At 42.4% G+C, this 20,721-nt stretch overlaps 1 protein-coding gene across 1 annotated transcript; it reads right to left on the bottom strand.

Moving 5' to 3' along the window:
• Positions 1-307: 307 nt before the first annotated feature.
• Positions 308-19,297, bottom strand: casp7 (caspase 7, apoptosis-related cysteine peptidase). The gene is made up of 7 exons (XM_083786875.1): positions 19,204-19,297; positions 16,061-16,167; positions 11,923-12,074; positions 10,129-10,257; positions 8,406-8,581; positions 7,702-7,840; positions 308-5,019 (listed from the first exon to the last, which is right to left on the bottom strand). The coding sequence occupies exons 2-7, from the start codon at positions 16,165-16,167 to the stop codon at positions 4,793-4,795; spliced, it is 930 nt and encodes a 309-aa protein (XP_083643001.1). The 5' UTR covers positions 19,204-19,297; the 3' UTR covers positions 308-4,792.
• Between the last annotated feature and the right edge of the window lie 1,424 nt (positions 19,298-20,721).

The following is a 20,721-nucleotide window of genomic DNA, read 5'->3' as shown; positions in this document are numbered from 1 at the left end:
AGAGTTCATGATCATGTTCATATGCAGCAGGTGCAGGACAACATGTGTAACTTACATTATAACTACAGGTAAATGACAACCATAGGCTGATTATGTACAGTAGTTTGTTCCCAGGCCAGGTTAAAAACTACACAGAAGATTAAAAATCACACCCGTGTGAACTGAGTGGTACTTTTTTTAATTTCCCATAAGCTTTATGCTTTGAGGTTTGGACCAGCAGTCTTTAGCTGATGAAGATGGTGCTTATTATTTACATTTGTAGATCATTTATACAAGGAAAGTTGATAAAGAAAACACACACAACTCATTACACAATTCTTGATGTTTAATTTAATACAATAAAATAAGGTTTACATAAGCATTCCTCTGATCTTTAAGTAATTTAAACAATGTTATCGCCCCAGATTCAAAAGTGGGGCTGGATTATAGTTTATTTCTTCCATTCCTTTATCCAAATCTTTCAAATATATTCCTGAGGACAATAGCATTTAACACCGGAAAAGCATTAAAAAAAAATTACCTCTAAAAATAAAATTTGTTTTCCCTTCAATTCCATTCCAAAACAAGTGGAGCAAAACAGTCCTTTATTACAGGTTGTGCACTACATCAGCGATAAAGAGATCCATGCATCGAGAGGATTCAAGAGTTGTGCGTGTTATACAGCTACAATATGTCAAATGTTAAGGCTTCAGTTCTACGTCATTGTATCGCCGGGGGAGGGATGGAAAAATCGGATTGCGTCACACGATACATCGCGTTTTTCCGTCGGGAAGCGACACAGTCGAACAAAGTATGAATTAGGCCTCAACCAGAGAGAACTGAGCACTGAAAATAGAGTAAGTGTTAATAAAAAAGAAAAGACTGATGATTCAAAAAAATACAAAGACTGAAAAAAGTAAAAATAGCAAAGAAATTCAAGCAACTGTAGCACCTAACTTATACCCGACGTAACTGACACCATGCAGTCGTGTGGATAATGCAGACTGTGCATGCAGCGACGTGGGCGTGTGCGGCGTGGATGCGTATAGTGCACTGGTTCTCAACGTCAGGTCCGGGGACCACCATGGGTCCAAAATGCAACCTATTACTGGTCTGTGGCAGAGTTAAATGAACACTTACAATTGTGCATTAGGGTTCCCAAGCAAAGAATATGGTATCGAATCGGGTTCCGTGCGCTTGTTCTCAAAGTGGACCACTCCGGGGACCCCCAGGGGTCCCTGAGTGGGTTCCAGGGGGTCCCCAGAAAAATTAGGAACAGTTGGGGGAACTTGCAGCATCCCCCAGCTGAGCGCTGCCCACAGAGGAGCGCAGAGGGGGGAGCAGTCTTGCTCAGGGAAACGTCCACACAGTGCTGAGAGCTAGGTAACATCCCCAAATCCTAGCCGGGCTCATTAACCATTCAGCTGAGCCCAGTTTTATGTTCGAAAACATTTTTGCCAAAAAGAATATATATCTTCTGGTACAAAATATTTTCAAATGCGGAGCTGCGTGCCAAACACATCAATCAAGTCAGTGTGTCCAAAAACACTGCACTTTTATTTTCTAGGGTATACTCGAACCCTACAGCTCACTCAGTGCTTATTTAACTCTTTAGTTACATACCCCTTAAGGGTCCATTTGGAGCTCCCGGTGGTCCCCAAACCCGGCGTTGAGAAACAGTGAATGCTCAGACTTTGTCACTACCAGTAATAGCTGCCTCCGTGATTGACAGACAAAACACATCACAACTATGGGACAAAAACGCAAAGTGTTAATGGCAGAAAACAGTCTGTGTGAGTTATAATGGCCCCCAGCAAGTCTAGTATATGATTATTAAACATTTAACTTTTTGTATTTATCTCAATCAGATGACATTATTAACCTACCAAATCATTAACTAAAAAATAAATGCAAGCTTTTGGTTTGCTCAAAATATTAATCACATTTTGTTCTTTTGTTTTAATTGTTTTTAAGCTTTTGGCAATGTGAACAAATGTGCCAAAAATGTAGAATAATAAATTAAAGCAAGCAAATTAAATAGTTTTTACTTTTTTGTTTTGTTTTATTTGTTTTGTTTTAGATAATCGTTGCAAACAATGCTTTGGGGTGCATTCCGCAAATGGAAGGACATTACTAGGTTTCTCTTGCTGTGGTATAATGGTAGAAACTGACACCTATCACACTGATATACGGTGAAACCCTGTGGTCATTTTGTGCTTTAAACCACAATCCCAACTTATCCAGCATATTGTTTCCATCGGGCAGAAACCCCCTATCTACATATTTTAACCCTTTCTTTTCGTGAATTAACGCCCTACTTGGTCGTACTGCAGCGCCACACAAAAGCATCAAAAGTAGCAGATCCACAAGCTCGAAACGTGACATGTTTTTTGAGCTTCGTCGATCTGCAACTTTTACTCGTTTTTTAATTTGAATCCTGAAAAGGAACAGTTTTAGACATTTGAGATTTCCACCCGACAGAGACGATATTTCTCCCAATGTTCCAACATCTTTAGGAACGCTGAGTGCAGTAGCTATTGTGAGACTTTTTTTTTCAATTAATACTTATTTTCTATCAATTATTTACTGTCACATTCATTCATCAGCCAATAATCCAATATTTGACTAATTGAAGTTAACAGAATACTATATTTAAAACATTCTCATTGAACCTGGATCATCAGTTTACACTGTGAGAACACTGTGAGAACAAAATAAAAATCTCCTTGAATTCAATGCTTCATGGGGTGAGTAATTGATAGAAAATAAGTCATTTTTTGCGGGGTGTATGTAATTCCTTTAATAAAAAAGGCTTCTCTTTGTAATAAAGACAGGTACATAGTTTTTGATGTGCAAGTACACCGATTTAGTAATCTTTAACGGCGTGGATTAATGTGCTCGTCTCAGGAAAACAAATGGAAATGTCAAATTATTGTTGCTTTTACTCGCCGCCATGAACATCTTTCGACGTCTTTTTACTTTTTATCGATTCAGTTTGAGATCGCTCACCACTACTTTCTGTTTAGCTCTCCGTTGCTATTGATCAAAACGGAGATGTTCACGGCTCACAACTAAGTCGTCGCTAACTCGCGGTTACAATATTAATGTTTCGGGTGACTTATAAAAAGATGGCCGCTAAAATTTGCCTAGTCGATTTTGCTTCCGTTTCAGCGGCCGTGAATTCTTCGCAATATAACTTCCAGCTGCAAGGCAGTGGCAGAAGCTGAACGCAGCGAGAATCAATTCTAGTAAATGAGTTAAGGAGTGGACTACTTATTGTCTAGGACTCAAAGTGTTGTGCTCACTAGTTTCTTCGCCACTGGTTAAGTTTGGTCCGCTCATGAAGGAACCTGAGGAACCTGAGGAATGTGTGTGTGTGTGTGTGTGTGTGTGTGTGTGTGTGTGTGTGTGTGTGTGTGTGTGTGTGTGTGTGTGTGTGTGTGTGTGAGCGCTCTGAGTGCGTGCGTGTGTGTGTATGTTAACAGTGAGACTGTGTGAGCCTATGGGCAGGTTTAGTTTTGCTCATAGGAGTGAGACTGCGTCTCTTAATGTTGTTGTTCTTTTGACCAATGACAGTTGAAAAGAAAAGAAAAAGAAAAGAAAAACATAAAAACGGCCATAACTAAAAATGACCCGGTCACTTTTCCAGCTATCGATATTCCTTACAGTGTGCCTGACAGGACTTCATGTTCGGTTTCCCTCAAAGCAAAGTACCTCAACATTTAGTAGTGCATCCTACAAGAGCTATTATTATTATTATTATTACAGGCTGCATGTCATTATTATCAAGTCAAGACAGCATTCACTCACGATGGCAGCGCTCGAACAACATATAAAAGTATGTTGCCGTTTGGTTTATACGCTATGACAATAGCAGAATACTGTTCAAGTAATATCTGTGCAAATCTGTCCTTGAGACTCATCTCCATTACTTTCTGGAGGGTTTCTCAGAACGATGTGGATTAAGTTTTTGGGGGTCAGAAGTCAATTCAAACTTGCTGCGAGGACACTTAAGACGAGCTTTGCTCACTAGAATCCTGTACAAATTCTTTCCAAAAAGTCGACTGTCAATGCTGGAAGGAGGAGGAAGCCATTTTCAGATACGATTCCCCGAACCCACGAAAAAAAATGGCAGCTACTTTTCCGGGTTGGCGGAATAACATGGATATTTCACATTGCCTGTCGACAAAGATCAGATCAAATGTGACGCCATTATTCCAAGGAATAACCTGAAGGAGAGGCAAGTAATCATCATCAACACAGGAACGCGAGTGCCACTGTAAAGATTCGTATTCTCTTGGAGAAGCTCGGAGGTTTGGGCCCAGCTCAGACATGCAAAATGGCATACGTGCCCAAAAGGTGCAACGTCCCACCGGGCTCATCATCCCTGAATATTTGGACCGCTTTTGTCAGCGCCTTTAACAGTCAGTCAGTGAGTCAGTCAGTCAGTCAGTGAGTCAGCCATTCAGTCAGTCAATACATGCTCCTTTCGACGTTGGAAAAACCTATTTCAGACTGGCTTTTCGAAATAGTTCGGAAAGTGCAGGAGTCAAGGCTAACAGAAGTTCTGTATGACGTCAAAATGTAGTTATCTCACCTCCTTTTCTGAAAAGAAAAAAGAAGCTTGGACGTCGGAAGGAACATGTATTGTACGTCAGTCAGTCAGTCAGTCAGTCATTCAGTCATTTATACTTAATCGCAAGACCCTTGCTTTTTTCCGATGAAACTACATCCTTTCAGTCGAAGCAAAGGGTCATACTACCAAGTCGAACTGAGCTTTTCAGTGTGGTCACAGTGTGGGTCCGCTGGGCGGTCAGTTGAAGTACAGCTCCTTGGTCAGCATGGACACCACGCAAGGAATCTGCTTCTTCTCACTGAAGCGTGGGTCTTCGGACCAGGACTCAAAGCTGGTGGCCACCATGTAGTTGACCCTGGTCAGGATCTGCATAATCTCCAGCTGCTTCCCGAACTCATTGAGGACGTTGCAGAGCGCCTGAACAAACCAGGAGCCCCGGCCGGGGTTTCTCCAGGAGTAGTACCCTGCAAGAACCCAGCACGTTACTTCTTTATACTGAAGACTACAGTCTAGCACCCGGTAAGCACACAATGTCACTTCTCACACCCAATCTGCACACCACGGCAATTGGTGTCTTTTTTTTTTTGCGAGGACACATCATAATGAGTGTAAACTCACGACAATGTAGGCCTAGTTATATCGCTTAAGTCACTACCAAAGCAACCAATGCAGAGGTTGACAATGTCTGAATGCACAGATCTGATGTGACCACTTGCAAATAACAGTGTGGTCAATTAGTCCTAAAGATCAGATTTAACATATTCCCTGCCAGGTATTAGTTCATTCATTCTGAGCTTTTGTTTTGAAGGCGAAATATTCACGACCTGTGAACTGGAAGTGAAAACCGGCTATGTATATTGTCCCACGATCTTTTTTTAATTCACCCGAAACATTACATTTGTAACCGTGATCAGCAACGCTTTAGTTTTCGTCTGTTTTAAAAAGCATTTGAAAAGATGCAAACAACTGGAGGTGGACTCGTTTCTGGTTCATTGCCCGTTTACTCGATCGCATGGTGATGTACCGTCGGAAGAAAGTCGTTTTAAAACATGATCAAAGGTACCGAGTCTAGACAGGCTGGACATAAGTAACAGTGCGGCTGTTGACAGCAGACAGCTATCCAGTGACAACTGCTATGAGGTCGTCAGTCCCTGACGGTCACACGTCATGACACCTGAGTGGAAACTGGGGTCTAAATGCCTCCAGAAGAGGTAATAAAGCCATAGCAGAGTTGAATTACATTGGGAATAATTCACGTTGCAATGTTTTTGTTTTTTTGCAATATGTATTGTGATATAAAAAGCAGGAGTTATATTATTTCTCCAGATCTTCAGAAGCTCCAGTTGCAAAGAATGCATCACTGTTCCAATGATTTGTGTGATTTTAGATAATAGATCTGGTTGACTCAACACGGCACATCAGTGAATGCCAAAATGTGCATGGAAGACCAGCTACCAAGAAATCATTCAATGATTTCCTTCCAGATTAGTCATGCAAGCTGTGAACCGTGCTACATTTAGTTTTTCTTTCCATCAAGCAGTAAAATGGTACAATTTGCCTTAGTTGGCTACATTGCCTCCTTTGCGAACTTACTATTGCACGTGTCGTGCATGTTGTGATGCCTTAACCTGGCATTTATAGCAGGTCCAAAGACAAAAAAGAGAGCACAACAAGACTCCAGAGTGATATCATTGCTGCCTTTTCACGTGGCTGGCATCAGTAGAAAGAACAAGTAGGTAGCAGATGGAATTATAACTCTCACAGTATAGCCTGATAACATTAAGCCTACAACATTTTTGTTCTGGCCTGTAGACAAATAGGCTGTTGTGTATGCTGCTGATTATTGTTTATTAGGTTTACCTCTTAATGATTATAATGAATTAATTGGAAAACAATGTTTTTCATTGATGGGACTGTGCCACTCGCTGGGGTACTGAACTAGCAATGGCAGAGCGGAAGCTGGAGCGAACTCAAGTGAACAGACACATACAGTATCATATTCATTCATTCATATGTGGCGCACCATGACAAACGCTGGTCTTTTTTTCATTTCATATGAGAGATTCATAGCATGAGATATTGGTAGCTTTAGCTTAGTTTGACTCACCAGTTTAGGAACTACAGCTTATAGAATCAAGTAACTGTATGTATTGTATTACATGTAACAAACACTCACTAAAACTGAATGTTAAATACAGTACAATACTCACACTTCCAAATAAGAGTCTAGAATACTATCCCAAGATACATTGTGTGCATGTATGTGAAGTATGAAATTCCGTCTTTCATCTATGGCAGTGACATTTTTGTCATTGTGTGATAATCAGCTGAAGTGCACTGCAGCCATCTTGTGGCAGGAGCCATTATGGCAACAACCTCTGTACATATTTAATCATTTTAAATTGCCCCAACGTGAAAAGGCCTTGAGTCGGTCGGATACACGGTTGTCCATAACTGCCAAAAAACTCCCCACACATGTACAATTGATTGCCAAGGCAACCCCAGCCTCATTCCCCACACCTGCCATTTGATTACTTAGTCAGTCCACTTCTCACAGTCAGTTTACTGCAGACGGGTGCTGTGACAATGGATATAACGGCTATTGCATACTAGGGTGGGGTATGTATTTCCGATGTTCATTGTTCCCAACTTGCATTGTAGGCCGGTGCCCAATGGACACAGGTCTAGTCGTTATGAATTGCCCCAACATGTTTTTAAGCTGTATACAGTAAACCCCGGTGCAGGTCTATCTGTGTCAAACATGTCATACTTCCCAACCCCACTCCACCCCTGTCTCCTTGCAACTGGAATACTTTCTAGAGATTAAACAAAATAATAAAATGTTAAAGTTTGGAGGGTACTTTGGTACATTCATGAAGCTAAAGTAAGATATGATATACTATGTATAGATAGTATATGAAATAGGCAATTATGGGGGATGAAATAACCAAACTTATAGGTGTCTAACAGGACAGCGTTATGGATATCCTACTTAGCCAAGAAACCTCCCTACAAACTTTCAACAAACTTTCACCAAATCAAGGATCCTGACAAGGATGTATCCTAATATGCTTGTTACTGTAATCAGACCTTGCAAACGAGACAAATGTTTTGTGGAACTGACAGATGTGCGCTGTGACTTTTACCTGGCACGGTCGAGTAGGCAAAGAGGAAATCTGCCTCTACAGGGATTTTATGCCGGGGATTAGCGTCCGTCTCGAGGGTATCGTTCGGTGGTCCCGAATCTGTCTGTATACCATCGTCGAACTCTGAACCGCGGCAAGCCTGGTGGAGCAAATGAAATGACATTTCACTGAGATCCTGAGTAGCATTCTCAACGATGACCTGGTGAGGCAATTAAGAATTTAACATTAAAAAGCAGAGATATCAAATGTGTTTCCATTTGTGCTGATGTGGCAGTCTGAAAGAGGACATTATGCATGTGAAATCAACAAAACAGCCTTTATGTAACAGCTTGAACAAGACCCTATTTTGGGGCAAAAGATGTTTTCAGCCGAATGAGATTTGGTGTACGATACAGTGAAAAAAGTAGCGGAACAAATACAGAGCCCTGGGGGACCCGGTCAACTAAGTAAAAACGGTTTAAAATTGATTTAAATTATATTTCATAGCTATTTAATTCAGTGAAAATGAGTTGCGCTGCCTTTTGAGGAGGTTGTCTTTTTTTCTGTTTGGTTCAAAGCAGTGAGCTGAAAACATTACTGCCCTAGACACTACTGCCAGTAATGCATCTGCATGAACAATCAACGTCAACAAGCATAAATGTCCTTTTTCAAAAGTCAGTCTCCGTAAGAAAACAGCCAGAACCAGACACTGCTTCAATGCATACCTGGATGAAGAAGAGTTTTGGCTTTCCCACTAAGCTCTTGCACATGTCCCCTCTGAACAGCGAGGTCATGGTCTTGATGGGCATGGCTCCGTCTGTGCCGTATATCATGCCCTCCTCACCGTGGCTCAAAAGGATACAGGCGAAACACGAGCTGTCACTGTGGTCTTCCTGCGAGGCTAACCCACACACACACAAATACACAGAAACCAGTGCTCAGATGAGAGCGCGTGGGGAGTTGTTAGGGGTTAAGTGCCTTGCTCAGGGACTGGGCAGAGCGTGACCTGGCAACCTTTCCGAGGCCAGACGGGCGGCCTGTCTCTACCCACTCAGCTATCGCTGCCACGGTACTGAGAGCTTTCAAAGGCTGGTTCTGTACAAATGACCAATTCATGTTCCCCTGTTTTAGTTGCAATAAAGAAAACAAGAAAACTCACTACCTAGGTCCCTTGTTAATGTGGTTATCACAAAAGAATGACGTGAATCGAGCATCACGGTAGTACAGGCACGCACAGAAGTCAAGCTGGTGCATGCTGCTCATTCACCATGCAAATAGCCCTTCGCTAAGTCCCACCCACTCATAAATAATCCATCATTTTAGTAGCAAGAGCTTGAAGCTAAAATGTCTTCTAAATCTAGTCAACAAGGCCTGGCTATGCACTCGACAAATGTGCATGACATTATTTCAATAAACTAGAAATACGAGGAAATGTTAGAGGGACAACCAGTATCGAACACAATGAACTTTAACGACCATTCGCATCCTACAGGAGTTTTCATGTAATGCACGGTAAGACTACGGTTATTAGTATTATTGCCATCAGCTGGGTGGGTCAGTCATGTAACTTTCCCGATGTTAAGCTAAGGGCTAATTACAGGTGCCACAATCTAACACGTGCATCCTCAATCCTAATGGTTCAATTGATCCAAGATGGTCTATTTAAGGAGTACGTCCCTCAGTCTGTCATGCTACACACTCTACACAGCCTCCTCCTGTAGTAGCATTTAGTAGCATCGCCCACTGCTTTAAATGGTTTGGCTGGCACCAATGTACAATGTTCTGAGCTTCTACCTCCCAATAACCCTAACAAGGGCCTTGAGGTCTACTGACCAGTCATTTCTTCTGGTCCCACAAACAAGGCTGAAGACCAGGGGAGACTAATTCACTTGCACTCTTTGGCTTTCGATGATTCAGCTGTTTCCGTTAGGCAGTGTGTCTGTATGTGTTGCAACGCCTCAATGTGATTTTGCCCTGTTTATCGTTTTACTCAGTATTTAATATTTGTTTACAGTGTACAGCATTTTGGTTCAACACTGTTGCTCCAGTGTGCTCTAAATAAAGTGGATTGGATTGTTTTGGAAACCAATCATGCCACCTCCCCAATAGGAAGGGCAACCCTAAACTTTGTATTACCGGTGTTTTCCGTTGTTTGCACCCACAAAACCCAGTTTTCACTTAAAATCATGGCACCAATGTAATGACCAGGAATTGAACCCGGGTCTCCCGTGCGGGAACTAAGTAAGCCAAACATCTTATCCACTAGCCTAAAGAGAAATGTCCCTTGGATGGGGGCGATATTAGGTTTTTAAATTAGAACATTATTAGATTAAATTAGATTATTATTTGTAATGTATAAAAGTCAATCCTCCTTATATTTCCCTCTCGTTTCCATTCGGCTCCTATACACAGTGTTTAGTCCTGTGTTTTGTTCGATCCAGGACTCACCTTCTTTGAGAAGACGCTCCATCTTCTCACAGGTCTGGTCGTTGTAGATGCACACGTCGAAGCCCAGGCTCTTGAAGCACTTGAAGAGTTCGCCTGCATCGCGATCCGTGCCGTTGCGGACGTTCATCCCTGTTGATTAAAAAAGAGTAATCGCTAAGAAAATAATCTATAAATATCACCACCGTAGAAACGTGGTATCGTTACACTGTAAAAACAACTGGTAGACTGGTAAGGGTCCATTTGTACACTCTCAGGTAACTTAACACTGAGGATTTGACTGTTTAGGGTCGATGTACTGTATATTGCTTTAATTGAGATTATATTTTGTCAATTATATTGTCTCCTCTGGCTAAACCTGCCACCTACTGTGGCTTTATCTAATTATCATCATGTTACAGCATCCGGTCAATAGAGGGTGCCGATAGCTAAGGAGTGAAGGAGTGTTGAAGACAAGAGACATAGAGATGTGTATAGTGTGAGTTCAAGCACATCAAGTAAGTTTGAATGGAAAACTCCCACTGTCACCTGTTCCCCTCAGAGCCGTAGAAGAGAGAGAGAGTTGCGACACGCAATCTCGCCGCAATGGGCTATGGGCTATAGTTCCAAACATTGGAACTTCCTCATTGAGAGAGAACGAGAACTTCCGCTTTCCATTCTTACACAGTCTATGCAAGTAACGTGACTCTCTCTTCTACGACTCTGGTTCCCCTCATACTGAACCCTGCTAAACTTATGTTTCTCGACTCAATTAATCCAGGTTTTTCCTTTAATTTGTCACCCGTATACACATTATGTCCCATCACTGGCACCCTAAATTCTTCAAAACGTTAACAAACCTATATAAGTCATTTCGGCGGGGCACCCCATTTGGACATCAGTTGGACCTCAGGTCCATATTTATCTATCATTGATCAATTGTCAAGTGATGTTTTCTGAATTTCTATACGTTGGGAGTTAAAAGTATGACACCCGCATTTTGCTGAGGACCGTCTGGTAACCAATCGAGGACACCACTTTGAAAGGCCCGGTTGGACATGGAAGGAACACACGCAAGGACGGAACACGTTATTCCAACCAGTTCCTCTCCAATCCATCAGGCACCCCAGCTTGCTAGGGGGAGGCAGTTTAGAGACCAGGATTATCGCATGTCTTTAGGGTACCTACCTACCCTAGGGGACACGGGGAGAACATGTGAGGGTACCTACCATAGGGTACCCAGGGAGAACGGCCCTTTTGTCAACCCCGAGATAACACGCCCCCAGCGGGAATCGAACCCAGGAACTTCTCGCTGTGAGGCGACAGCACTACCGACTTTTTTTTCAGATCGGGGTCCGCGCGCAAATATATATCAATCTGTGGGTCCTCCTTGAAACAAAAACTGTTTGGGTGTCACGGTGCGTGTCAGGTGAGGACCCAAAAGCAGAACAAACAGGCAAGCAGGTCAAGTAGCAACGAACAAGACATACACAGGCGAGAACGCAACATAACAATAACTTATACTCTAGCAAGGAAACACTGAACACAGGGAGACTTAAATAGACACAGACTAACTACACACAGGTGAAACAATAACTACAAACACCACATGATTGGCTGAGAACTTAACATGACACAGGTGGACTCAAGTTAGCAATCAGGGTAGAGACAAGACAGGTAGTATCAAATAGAGTAGACAGGAAACACTAGGAACATAACTACACAATAAAAGCACACAGTTCAGAAATCTGCCTCAGGTCTTCAAACTAAAATATGGGTAACATGTGCACTGCTCTAAGGTTGTTCAGGTCATCTTACCCGTCTTCTCATCAAAGTTTTTGTTGTTGATGATGATGCACTTGCCCACACGCTGGTGGCTCATCTTATACTGGAATGTTGGTGAAACGATTCGATAATGGCTTTCAGAAGAGTAATCCTGCTCCCGCGGCTGGCCATCCTTATTCTTCTTACTGACCAAGTGCACGTGCACATACACACGCACCCACACACACACGCACACAAACACACAACACAGAGAGAAAAGTTAATGTTTTCTTTAATCGGTTTTAATAAAATAACCGTTTGCTAAATCTGCAGATCTACAAACGCACAATGTGTTGAATTACAAGCTTGTAGATCGGTATCTTCGTATTGTTGTATATACTTTATAATGCTTTGAACTAGGCCTATAACATTTAAGTGGCTAAATCCTTTAAGATTATCAAAGAAATGTGCTTTTCTTTGTTCGATTAATCAAAGAAGTAATCAATAGGATAATCGCTAAGAAGGCTAATCAATAGTTGCAGCTCTATTTCTAAGTGTATCTATATTTTGTTTCTGTCAGACAACATTTTTCCCAAACGGATCAATAAAATGCATCATATTCAGTACAATTTCCACTACAATGCAACTGTTACTGTATTAGTCACAGAATGAAAATGTAATGCTTTAACAAATAGAAAACACAAAAACTATTACATAACTAAGCAATGTTAAACCACACCTTTAACAATCATCACATAAAGCTAGTACAACGAATATCATCTTTTTTAAATGAATTCAAATGAATTATAGGAGACCGGCCTCACGAGGTGGAAGCTTCGTAATGAAGCTCCAACTTCCAACTCTTGTGAAGTAGAGGCTGAAGTACGATAGAGATGCTGTTAAAAATGTCATCAAATCTTTAAGGTCTTTGAACACGATGAGCGTGATGTATAAGCAGACTATTCATATAGACACAGGTTGATGGTTTTATTCACAATGAAAAAACTAAGGTCGTTTCAATGGTAATATTCCCATTCTGTGTGGATATACTTATGGACACAAACTACTTTAAAAATATATAGACTTCGGGCGAATTTATCACACACACAAAACAAATGTCTTGGTTTGACACAACATTAATTTCCAAGACACATATTTGAAATTTTTGAAACTTTCGGCAATGAGACAGACAGACTCAACTATAAGTGTTAAAAACAGCCCTGAAACCACTTACTCAGAGCCCAAAGAGCACATACATTTTCAAATGTAGCATTAAGGTCATGGCCAAACGGGGTCGCAAGTAATCCACTGTCCGGGAACGTAGGTGAATCTATAACATGTTTCTCATAAACGAAATCAAAAAGTAATTGGCTAAATCAAAAAAGTATATCCAGCGACAGAGGAAATCTTTCACGAGTGGCAATTCTCACCGACCTGTCATATTTCCATTCTTTAAAGGAGCCATCCAGATAGGTAAGCCACAGCGGGCCCATTGGACGCTCACAATATCCACGCCGCTTCCAGAAGGGCCTAGTCATCAGGTTACCCAAGCATCGGAAACAATGCACGCAAACACAAACACACTCACACACACACACAGCCAACCCAAGCCATACTCTGATCAACATGTGATCTAGAACTTTCCCACCCCCCCCACCCCCCCCCCCCCCCACCCCCCCACCCCTCCACCCCCCACCCCCACCCCCCACCTTTCCCAAATTGTGCCATACTAACAGTCAACTGCCGGCGGGCAAAGCGCCCAACTTGGTGGCACAGTGGGTTGGGCGCAGTGGGAAGGGGGACCGAGGCGGGTGGGAGGGCCGTAAACGGGAGGGGAGGCAGCCAACATCTCTTACCTGGGTTCATCATTCAGCGCTACGCCACTCTGCATCTGAAACGCCTTGCTCTCGTCTCTCCTTCTTCTTCTTCTCGGTTGGGGTAATTTTTTTTTTTTTGGAGGGGGGCTGTGTGCTAGGATCCTGACATGCTCTCTGTGTGCTGGATGGAGACTGGATTGGGTCGGCGTGCGCCGTAGGTCGGGGGGGGGGGGGGGATTGGGGAGGGGGGAGCAGCACGCTGAGAGGCCCCTGAGTCAGCAGAGCTCGCCACACCAACCCACCCAGAGCTTTCTAAAGGTCTATTCAAGCAAGGCCCCTGCACCTCTCTGCTGTGCTGAGGTCACACAGTGCAACGCACTGCCCCTGCTGCGTGCTGACAGACACACAATCCCTCCATACCAACCAACACATCGCTGCTGTCGGGCAGAAACCTTTTATCTCCGTTTTTCAACTTTTTTTTTTAGAATCAAGTAGATCACGACCTACGTGATCATATGACAGCGGCACACAAAAGCCTCAAATGTAGCAGATCCGCAAGCTAGAAACGCAGCACGAAACGGTGCGTTTTAAAGCTTTTCGGTCTGCTACTTTTTTGACGATACCCCCCCAAAAAAAAGAATAATAATTAAAAAGCTAAAATTGTACATTAGATCTTATAGATCTAAAAGCTCACGCATCAAGCTGTGAGTTTGTATAGATTGCCTAAACAGGAGGGAGCCCATTATAGACTGTTGGAGGACTCCAGTCAAGAAAGTGGTATTTGGGGTTTAATGTCTAATCACATTTTAGCTTTAGATTAAATTCTAATTAGTTGTATTGGCTTGAGAAAACGTCTATTTTTACATGTGTCAAAAAAACATCATAATAAAGCAAAGAACAAACTGGGGAAGGTGCAGCGAAGAGAGCAGTGCCCCAAACTGGGATCGAACCGATGACCCACATCTCACCGGTCTGGCCAACAGCCCCCCTGCACCATCTCACTGAGTCACAGCCAAGATACCAAGTATATGGGAACGCTACACTCTCCCCACGGGTCCAATCTACCAGTTCCCTCGCACGAGTAACGTGCCACTTCTGACACCATTATGACGAATCGCTACGTGCCGGGATCTAACCCATGACCCCACAGCTCACTGGTCTGGTAGGGGTACAGCATTGTCTGCAGAGCTATGTCACATTGCAACTTGGAAAATCCTATCCTACGATCTTACTATCCTGCTATTCTTTCCTACCATTAACCTACTGGTACTATGCTACTATTAGTACAGGGATCAACTTTATAAATGGTCCGCTGGCCCATGAAGTAGGCTACTATTTATACAGTCCATACACCTTCCTCTTGCCTGTTCAGCCAGTAAAAAATAATGCATACAAAAAAAAAATAATAATAATAATTGAACATTGTTGTTCCTGGTGTTTTGTAATGATTTCTGTGTGAAATCATCTTGTTACCGCTCTGGTATAGCATTTTGTGAGCCCAATGTCATATGTGGATGAAATGCAGACTGCTCTAGTCAGAGCACAGCAGCACACCTGCACTGCAGGCTGCAGCCAATGTTGCCATGTCCACCCTTATAAGCGACTTTGGCCTACTTTTTCTGAAAGTTGCTTGTAAATATTGGTAGTTGTGGGTTGCATTTTCTTGGTGGGGGCCGGGGGGTGGGGGGGTGTCTGTTATTTTAAACAGTAAGGGTCCTTTTGGTTCCATTTGAACCCTCTCAGAGTTACAGACCTGTTATGGTGATCCAGGGCTAGCTCTTTATGTGTTTCTCCTAATATTATTGTCCACTCATTTTGTATGTCCGTGGCAAAAATAGAATTTTGACAGAAATTTGACAGAAAGCCGGCATGGTGATGACCCCTGATGGCGCCTACTGTGGAGAATAAGTGGAGAAAAGATAAAGGTACTACTACTGGCTTGGGCTATGTCACATCCATGTAGGATATTTTACCTGTCATGCTTAATTCATACTCCTGTCGTACAAAAAAATCATAAAATCACAACACGTGAGCTTGTACACATGTTGCGAGCTTGTAGATTTGCTATTTTCAAATAGGCAAATAAATCTAATATGCTGTTACTATGTATATTATGTGGCCTCTTTTATAACTGCCTCATACTATATACTATTCTCAAGAATACCTGGAATATCTGACTGCAGTCACTGCACCATGTCTATTGTAAATATCTTTCCTAGGGGGGCCTAGCGGTCCAGGCGCATACCACATGAGTGTGTGTGTGTGTGTGTGTGTGTGTGTGTGTGTGTGTGTGTGTGTGTGTGTGTGTGTGTGTGTGTGTGTGTGTGTGTGTGTGTGTGTGTGTGTGTGCGACTGCGCGTGTGTTTTTTATTTACCGTCCAAAAAGCAGGAATCTTCCGCTGCGGTCAGGTTTGGCGTCAGTTGTATCTCCCTGGTCTTGACAATCATCTTCCATCTCTGGAGGATCACATGCTCCATCCATCTACACACAGATGACATGACACCTCAATCAATGTGTTCTCTAACCTAACCCACTGGTTCCCAAACAGTGGGTTGGGACCAAGCCCCTTGAAAACATTTAATTCATTATCAGGGGGGAGGGATTTACCAGGCTACGGGAGTGGAGCTTCTACAACAAAATATCCACCTACTCTCAATCTTTTATACCTGTAAACTTGTGACTAAAGTTGAGTTGAAATTAAATGAGTTATAGTTACAGACCCAGTTAACTTTGCTGTGGTATTGGTATGCTAATGTTTCATCACTTTCCCTGCAGCTCGATTACTTTTATTTCATGATAAATAAACAGACAAATAAACACATACAATATTCCTAGTGTTGCTAACTTGCTCAATAGGCAATAGGCTCAGCTATAAATATCTAAGCTACGAGGCTGAACTATACATTTAACATTTCCCATGTAGTCTGTGTTACAAGCTACACTACATTCAGAAGCTTTCAAGTCCTTCCTCTTTCTTTTACCAGTTAGCCTGACAGAAGCTTGGCTCCATGTCCATGATGGAGCCGAGACGTTGCTAAATGTGACACCCGAGTGACCCGACACTGACAATTTAGTGATGGTGCTCGCGAGTCCAATAGTTAAGAGATGCGCAGTCACTTATTCCCCTATGCTCAGAGCCACAGGGCGCGTTCGGAAATAGCGCACTGTGCAATCAGTGGCGTAGGGAGGTCATGGTGGGCCCCGGTGCGAGAATATTTTGTAGGCCCCCCACCACCGCCATAAACAAGTGTGCGTGCGCGCGCCCATGCACACGCACACACACACACACACACACACACACACACACACACACACACACACACACACACACACACACACACACACACACACACACACACACACACACACACACACACACACACACACACACACACTAGGTATAGACTAACATTACAGGTGAGGTGACCGGCCACACAATTAAATTATTCAATTACATTCAAAGGGCCTTTATTGGCATGAGAACATATGGTACAGCATTGAGTAAACTCGTCCACTCACAGTTAACAGTCTTTGTATTGAGTTTGTGCTTGAAATGTACTGTAATTCTGCAAAAATATTTCAATCACTCATTAAAACCAGCCTTTCAGCACCACATGCAGACAGCACCAGCTTCCAAGCTCAGTGTCCATATATTCATCAATAAACAACCTGCCCTGACTTGGGCACAAAAACAAAACTACCACAGCCTGATGTCTCCAAACTATCAAACATAAATAAATAAAAACACAGCTCATTTCCTCATTATATGCAGTGTTGGGCATCGTTACTTTCTAAAGTAACGTCGTTAGGTTACTGGATTACTGCCCATAAAAATAATCCCTTGCCGTTACAGATTACCTTCTGAGAAAAGTAACAAGTTAGATTATTTTCCGTTATTTTCCGTTACCAGACAATTAAAACCCATTTTTTTAAAAACGAGAATGATACACACCATGAACTGACCATAGACAATATATCCCCTTTACAGCTCTCTCTTTATTAACGAATATAAGTCGCCACAATCGCCAGCCTATACACGTAGGACTGGACAGAAAGAGCTAGTGCAGAGATAGTACAGACATTCAGACAATACCATAAGGCTGTTGCGCTGTGCTCTGATGCCCTCTCCACACCGCGCACCGTTGCGCATGAACAACAACAACAACTCCACGTGTACCCACGACGACCCACGTATGAATTAGATAGTTTATAAGAAATGGCACGGCGGCCATCCTTGCAGGCAGTGAGTAACATAATGAGAATCCTGTAGGCTGTGTAACCTGTTCATTTTGGGGGGCATCAACAACAGCCTGTTGATGATGAATGATACTATGAAACTTAACAATTAATTTACTAGTACTCACCTAATGACGCCGCCACGGAGGATATACCATGTTTAACGTAATTCCAAAGTGTTTAGCCTACATTGTTTAAGTCATAGACGCATGCGGTTTTGGCTAAAAGCATGTTGTTTGTATTATTCCACTACCACCCCGGTCCGGCACTACCACTGTCATGGTAGCTACCCTACAACCGAAACAACTTCCTCTTCCTCTTCAAAATAAAAGCTACTTGTATCAATACTTTTATTTCTTAAGTGAACTACAGGATGTAGTAGACGCAGGATGTATATTACATGGTATAGTGGGCTTGGAAGGATACATCACACAGAAGTTTAACCCCTTATACCGACCGGCCACAGCCCACAGCTATTTCATTCACAAAACAGCGGCCCGTCAGCTGTTTCTTTTCTTTTTTCCCCTTCCCCTCATGGGCCCCTAGGGGGCGCTGGGCCCCAGTGCACTGCACTGGCTGCACCCCCTTATGCTACGCCAGTGTGTGCAATTCAAACTAATAGGCGAGTGCGCTCCCGGTGCGCATTTCCGAACGCACCCACGTCACGACATTGAGGGGGCAGAAAACGGCCTTGTTTACTACTAGAACTTAGAAGAGCCCCCTGGCCCCATGAGGTGAACGGAGTTGTCGTAACTCTGTCTTACTCTATGGCTAAGGAACATGCAAGTCATACGTAGTTAACATAATTTACTTTTAGTATTAGCGTATACTTGCAGACTTATTGTTTTCGAAAGAAAGAATATGGTTATAGTGTAGCCTACAGCTAGCAACATTTTAAGCAGTTTGGCAAACATGCTACATATTCAATAAACTTAATTATGCTGACAATCTGGGAACCAATCGGCAAATGATGTTTTATTGAATTAGCGCAGCTAGAAACTGTTCTTGAAAGATTATTATTAATGTTACATCTCTTACTTACTCTTACTCAGAGTACGCCATAGGCTATATGTTTATCTGTGAACTACTAAACTGAACAACCTCGGGGATAGGTTAATGATAGCTCTGGTCCCTGTAGGTAGAAGGCTATGGACCAGAGCTAGCTAGGTTAATTAACATATCTCCCAACGTGTTGTTGACTTCAGGAAGGTTTTGGACGAATCATGTATTGATTATAATGATAAATAACGTGTATTGTTGTTGTTTAGAAAGACTACTCACCTCGACTTCTTCACCCTCAAACCGAAAGTAAAGTTGCGTTGCGTTCAAGTCAACTCGTAAATGTGCAGTTCGCCAGTTCCCCCTTTGACGCCAAGTTAAAACAAGTTAAACAACAATACTATACTTGGGCCTATACTAACAACAATATATATATATTTTTATATTTCTACACATTGATTAACCATTTGTCAGACTAAACAGTAACATTTTTCACAGTAGATTTAGTTGGCCTGGAAAAAGTCCATTAAGATAATAGGCTGCTTAATTGTTTAATATAGTTTTTGCTTTTCATTACAGGCAGCAGGAAACCCAAGAAGGAAAATAATGTAGGTGGCCACATTTGCTGTAGGCCTACATTCATAAATGTGAATTGTGAATGTGAAATATATTGTCTTTGGTGCAGAACAGCTGAATAGTGTAATAAGTGAGTATAAGTGACTAAAGTGAGTGAGGTTACAAGGTAGCATACTGTGACATGGACACCAACATTTTTTTACCAGCTGTAAAAGTCTGCAGAGGAGAACCATGTTCACCACTTCTTTACTAGCAGGTGTGTTTCAATTCAGCAGGTTACTGGAAACCTTATGCAGGCCCACACACTTAAGGCACGGTCCTGACTCCTGAGGCTCTTTTTTGTTGGTGGAATTTCTAGGGGTCGTTTATCTGCTGACCCTAGGCTCCTAATGGGGGGGGGGGGATAAGGAGGTCGGTGATGTAGCAGGGGGCCAGTCCGTTCAGGGCTTTATAGGCAAAAAGGAGGGGTTTGAATTGTATTCTGAACCAGACCGGCAGCCAGTGGAGAGGCCAGGACAGGGGTGATATATAGCTTAAGATTTAGACTCTCGTAGATAACCGTATTTATTGATTGACATATTCACTTTATGTCAGAATCTATAAATACATCTACGAGAGTCTAAATCTTAGTCTATAGGGTGATATGATCTCTCCTCCCATGGTGCCAGTCAGGAGTAGGCCTATGGGAGCCGCCTTTTGCACCATTTGGAGACGGGACAGAGATGACTGCTAATTCCAGTGTAGAGGGAATTACAATAATCTAGATGGGATGATATGAGTGCGTGGATGACTATTTCGAGGGCGTGTAAGAAATGGTTAAATTTTGGCAATGGAGTGGAGGTGTAAAAAACTGGTTTTGACTATGGTGTTAATTTGTTTATCGAATCTAAAGGCAGAATCAAAAAGCACCCACCATATATTATGTGATTATGGTCCACATCCACTGCTCCAGGCTCAAACCTCACAACCTCAGCATTGCTCTTATTAGTCTGGTTCCTTATGTAATTTTGTAGGCTTTAGACGAAGTAAACTATATATTTTTGGAAACCTTATAGCCTAACTAATCAGAAAATGTTTGTTGCCATTTTTTCCGAGGTCGGTAAAGCGGCCATCTTGGAGCTTTAAAAATGGCTACTTTCAAAAACGAATTTCTCAATATCTCGCCTACCAAATGACCTAAAATCAAGATTGCAGTGGTTAAATAAATGTTTGGGGGCAAGGAAT

This window comes from Protomyctophum parallelum (assembly GCF_964188405.1).
Source record: "Protomyctophum parallelum genome assembly, chromosome: 17".
Lineage (NCBI taxonomy): Eukaryota > Metazoa > Chordata > Actinopteri > Myctophiformes > Myctophidae > Protomyctophum > Protomyctophum parallelum.
This window is presented reverse-complemented; position numbering and strand designations above follow the sequence as displayed.

What these genes read in the sequence shown, in the direction of transcription:
- casp7 (XM_083786875.1), bottom strand. Translation starts at nt 16,167, where the DNA reads ATGGATGGAGCATGTGATCCTCCAGAGATGGAAGATGATTGTCAAGAC. An exon ending in AAACTTTGATGAGAAGACGG is followed by an intron (nt 10,258 to 11,922) that starts GTAAGATGACCT and finishes TTTAATCAACAG; the next exon opens with GGATGAACGTCCGCAACGGC. An exon ending in CAAAACTCTTCTTCATCCAG is followed by an intron (nt 7,841 to 8,405) that starts GTATGCATTGAA and finishes TTGCTCCACCAG; the next exon opens with GCTTGCCGCGGTTCAGAGTT.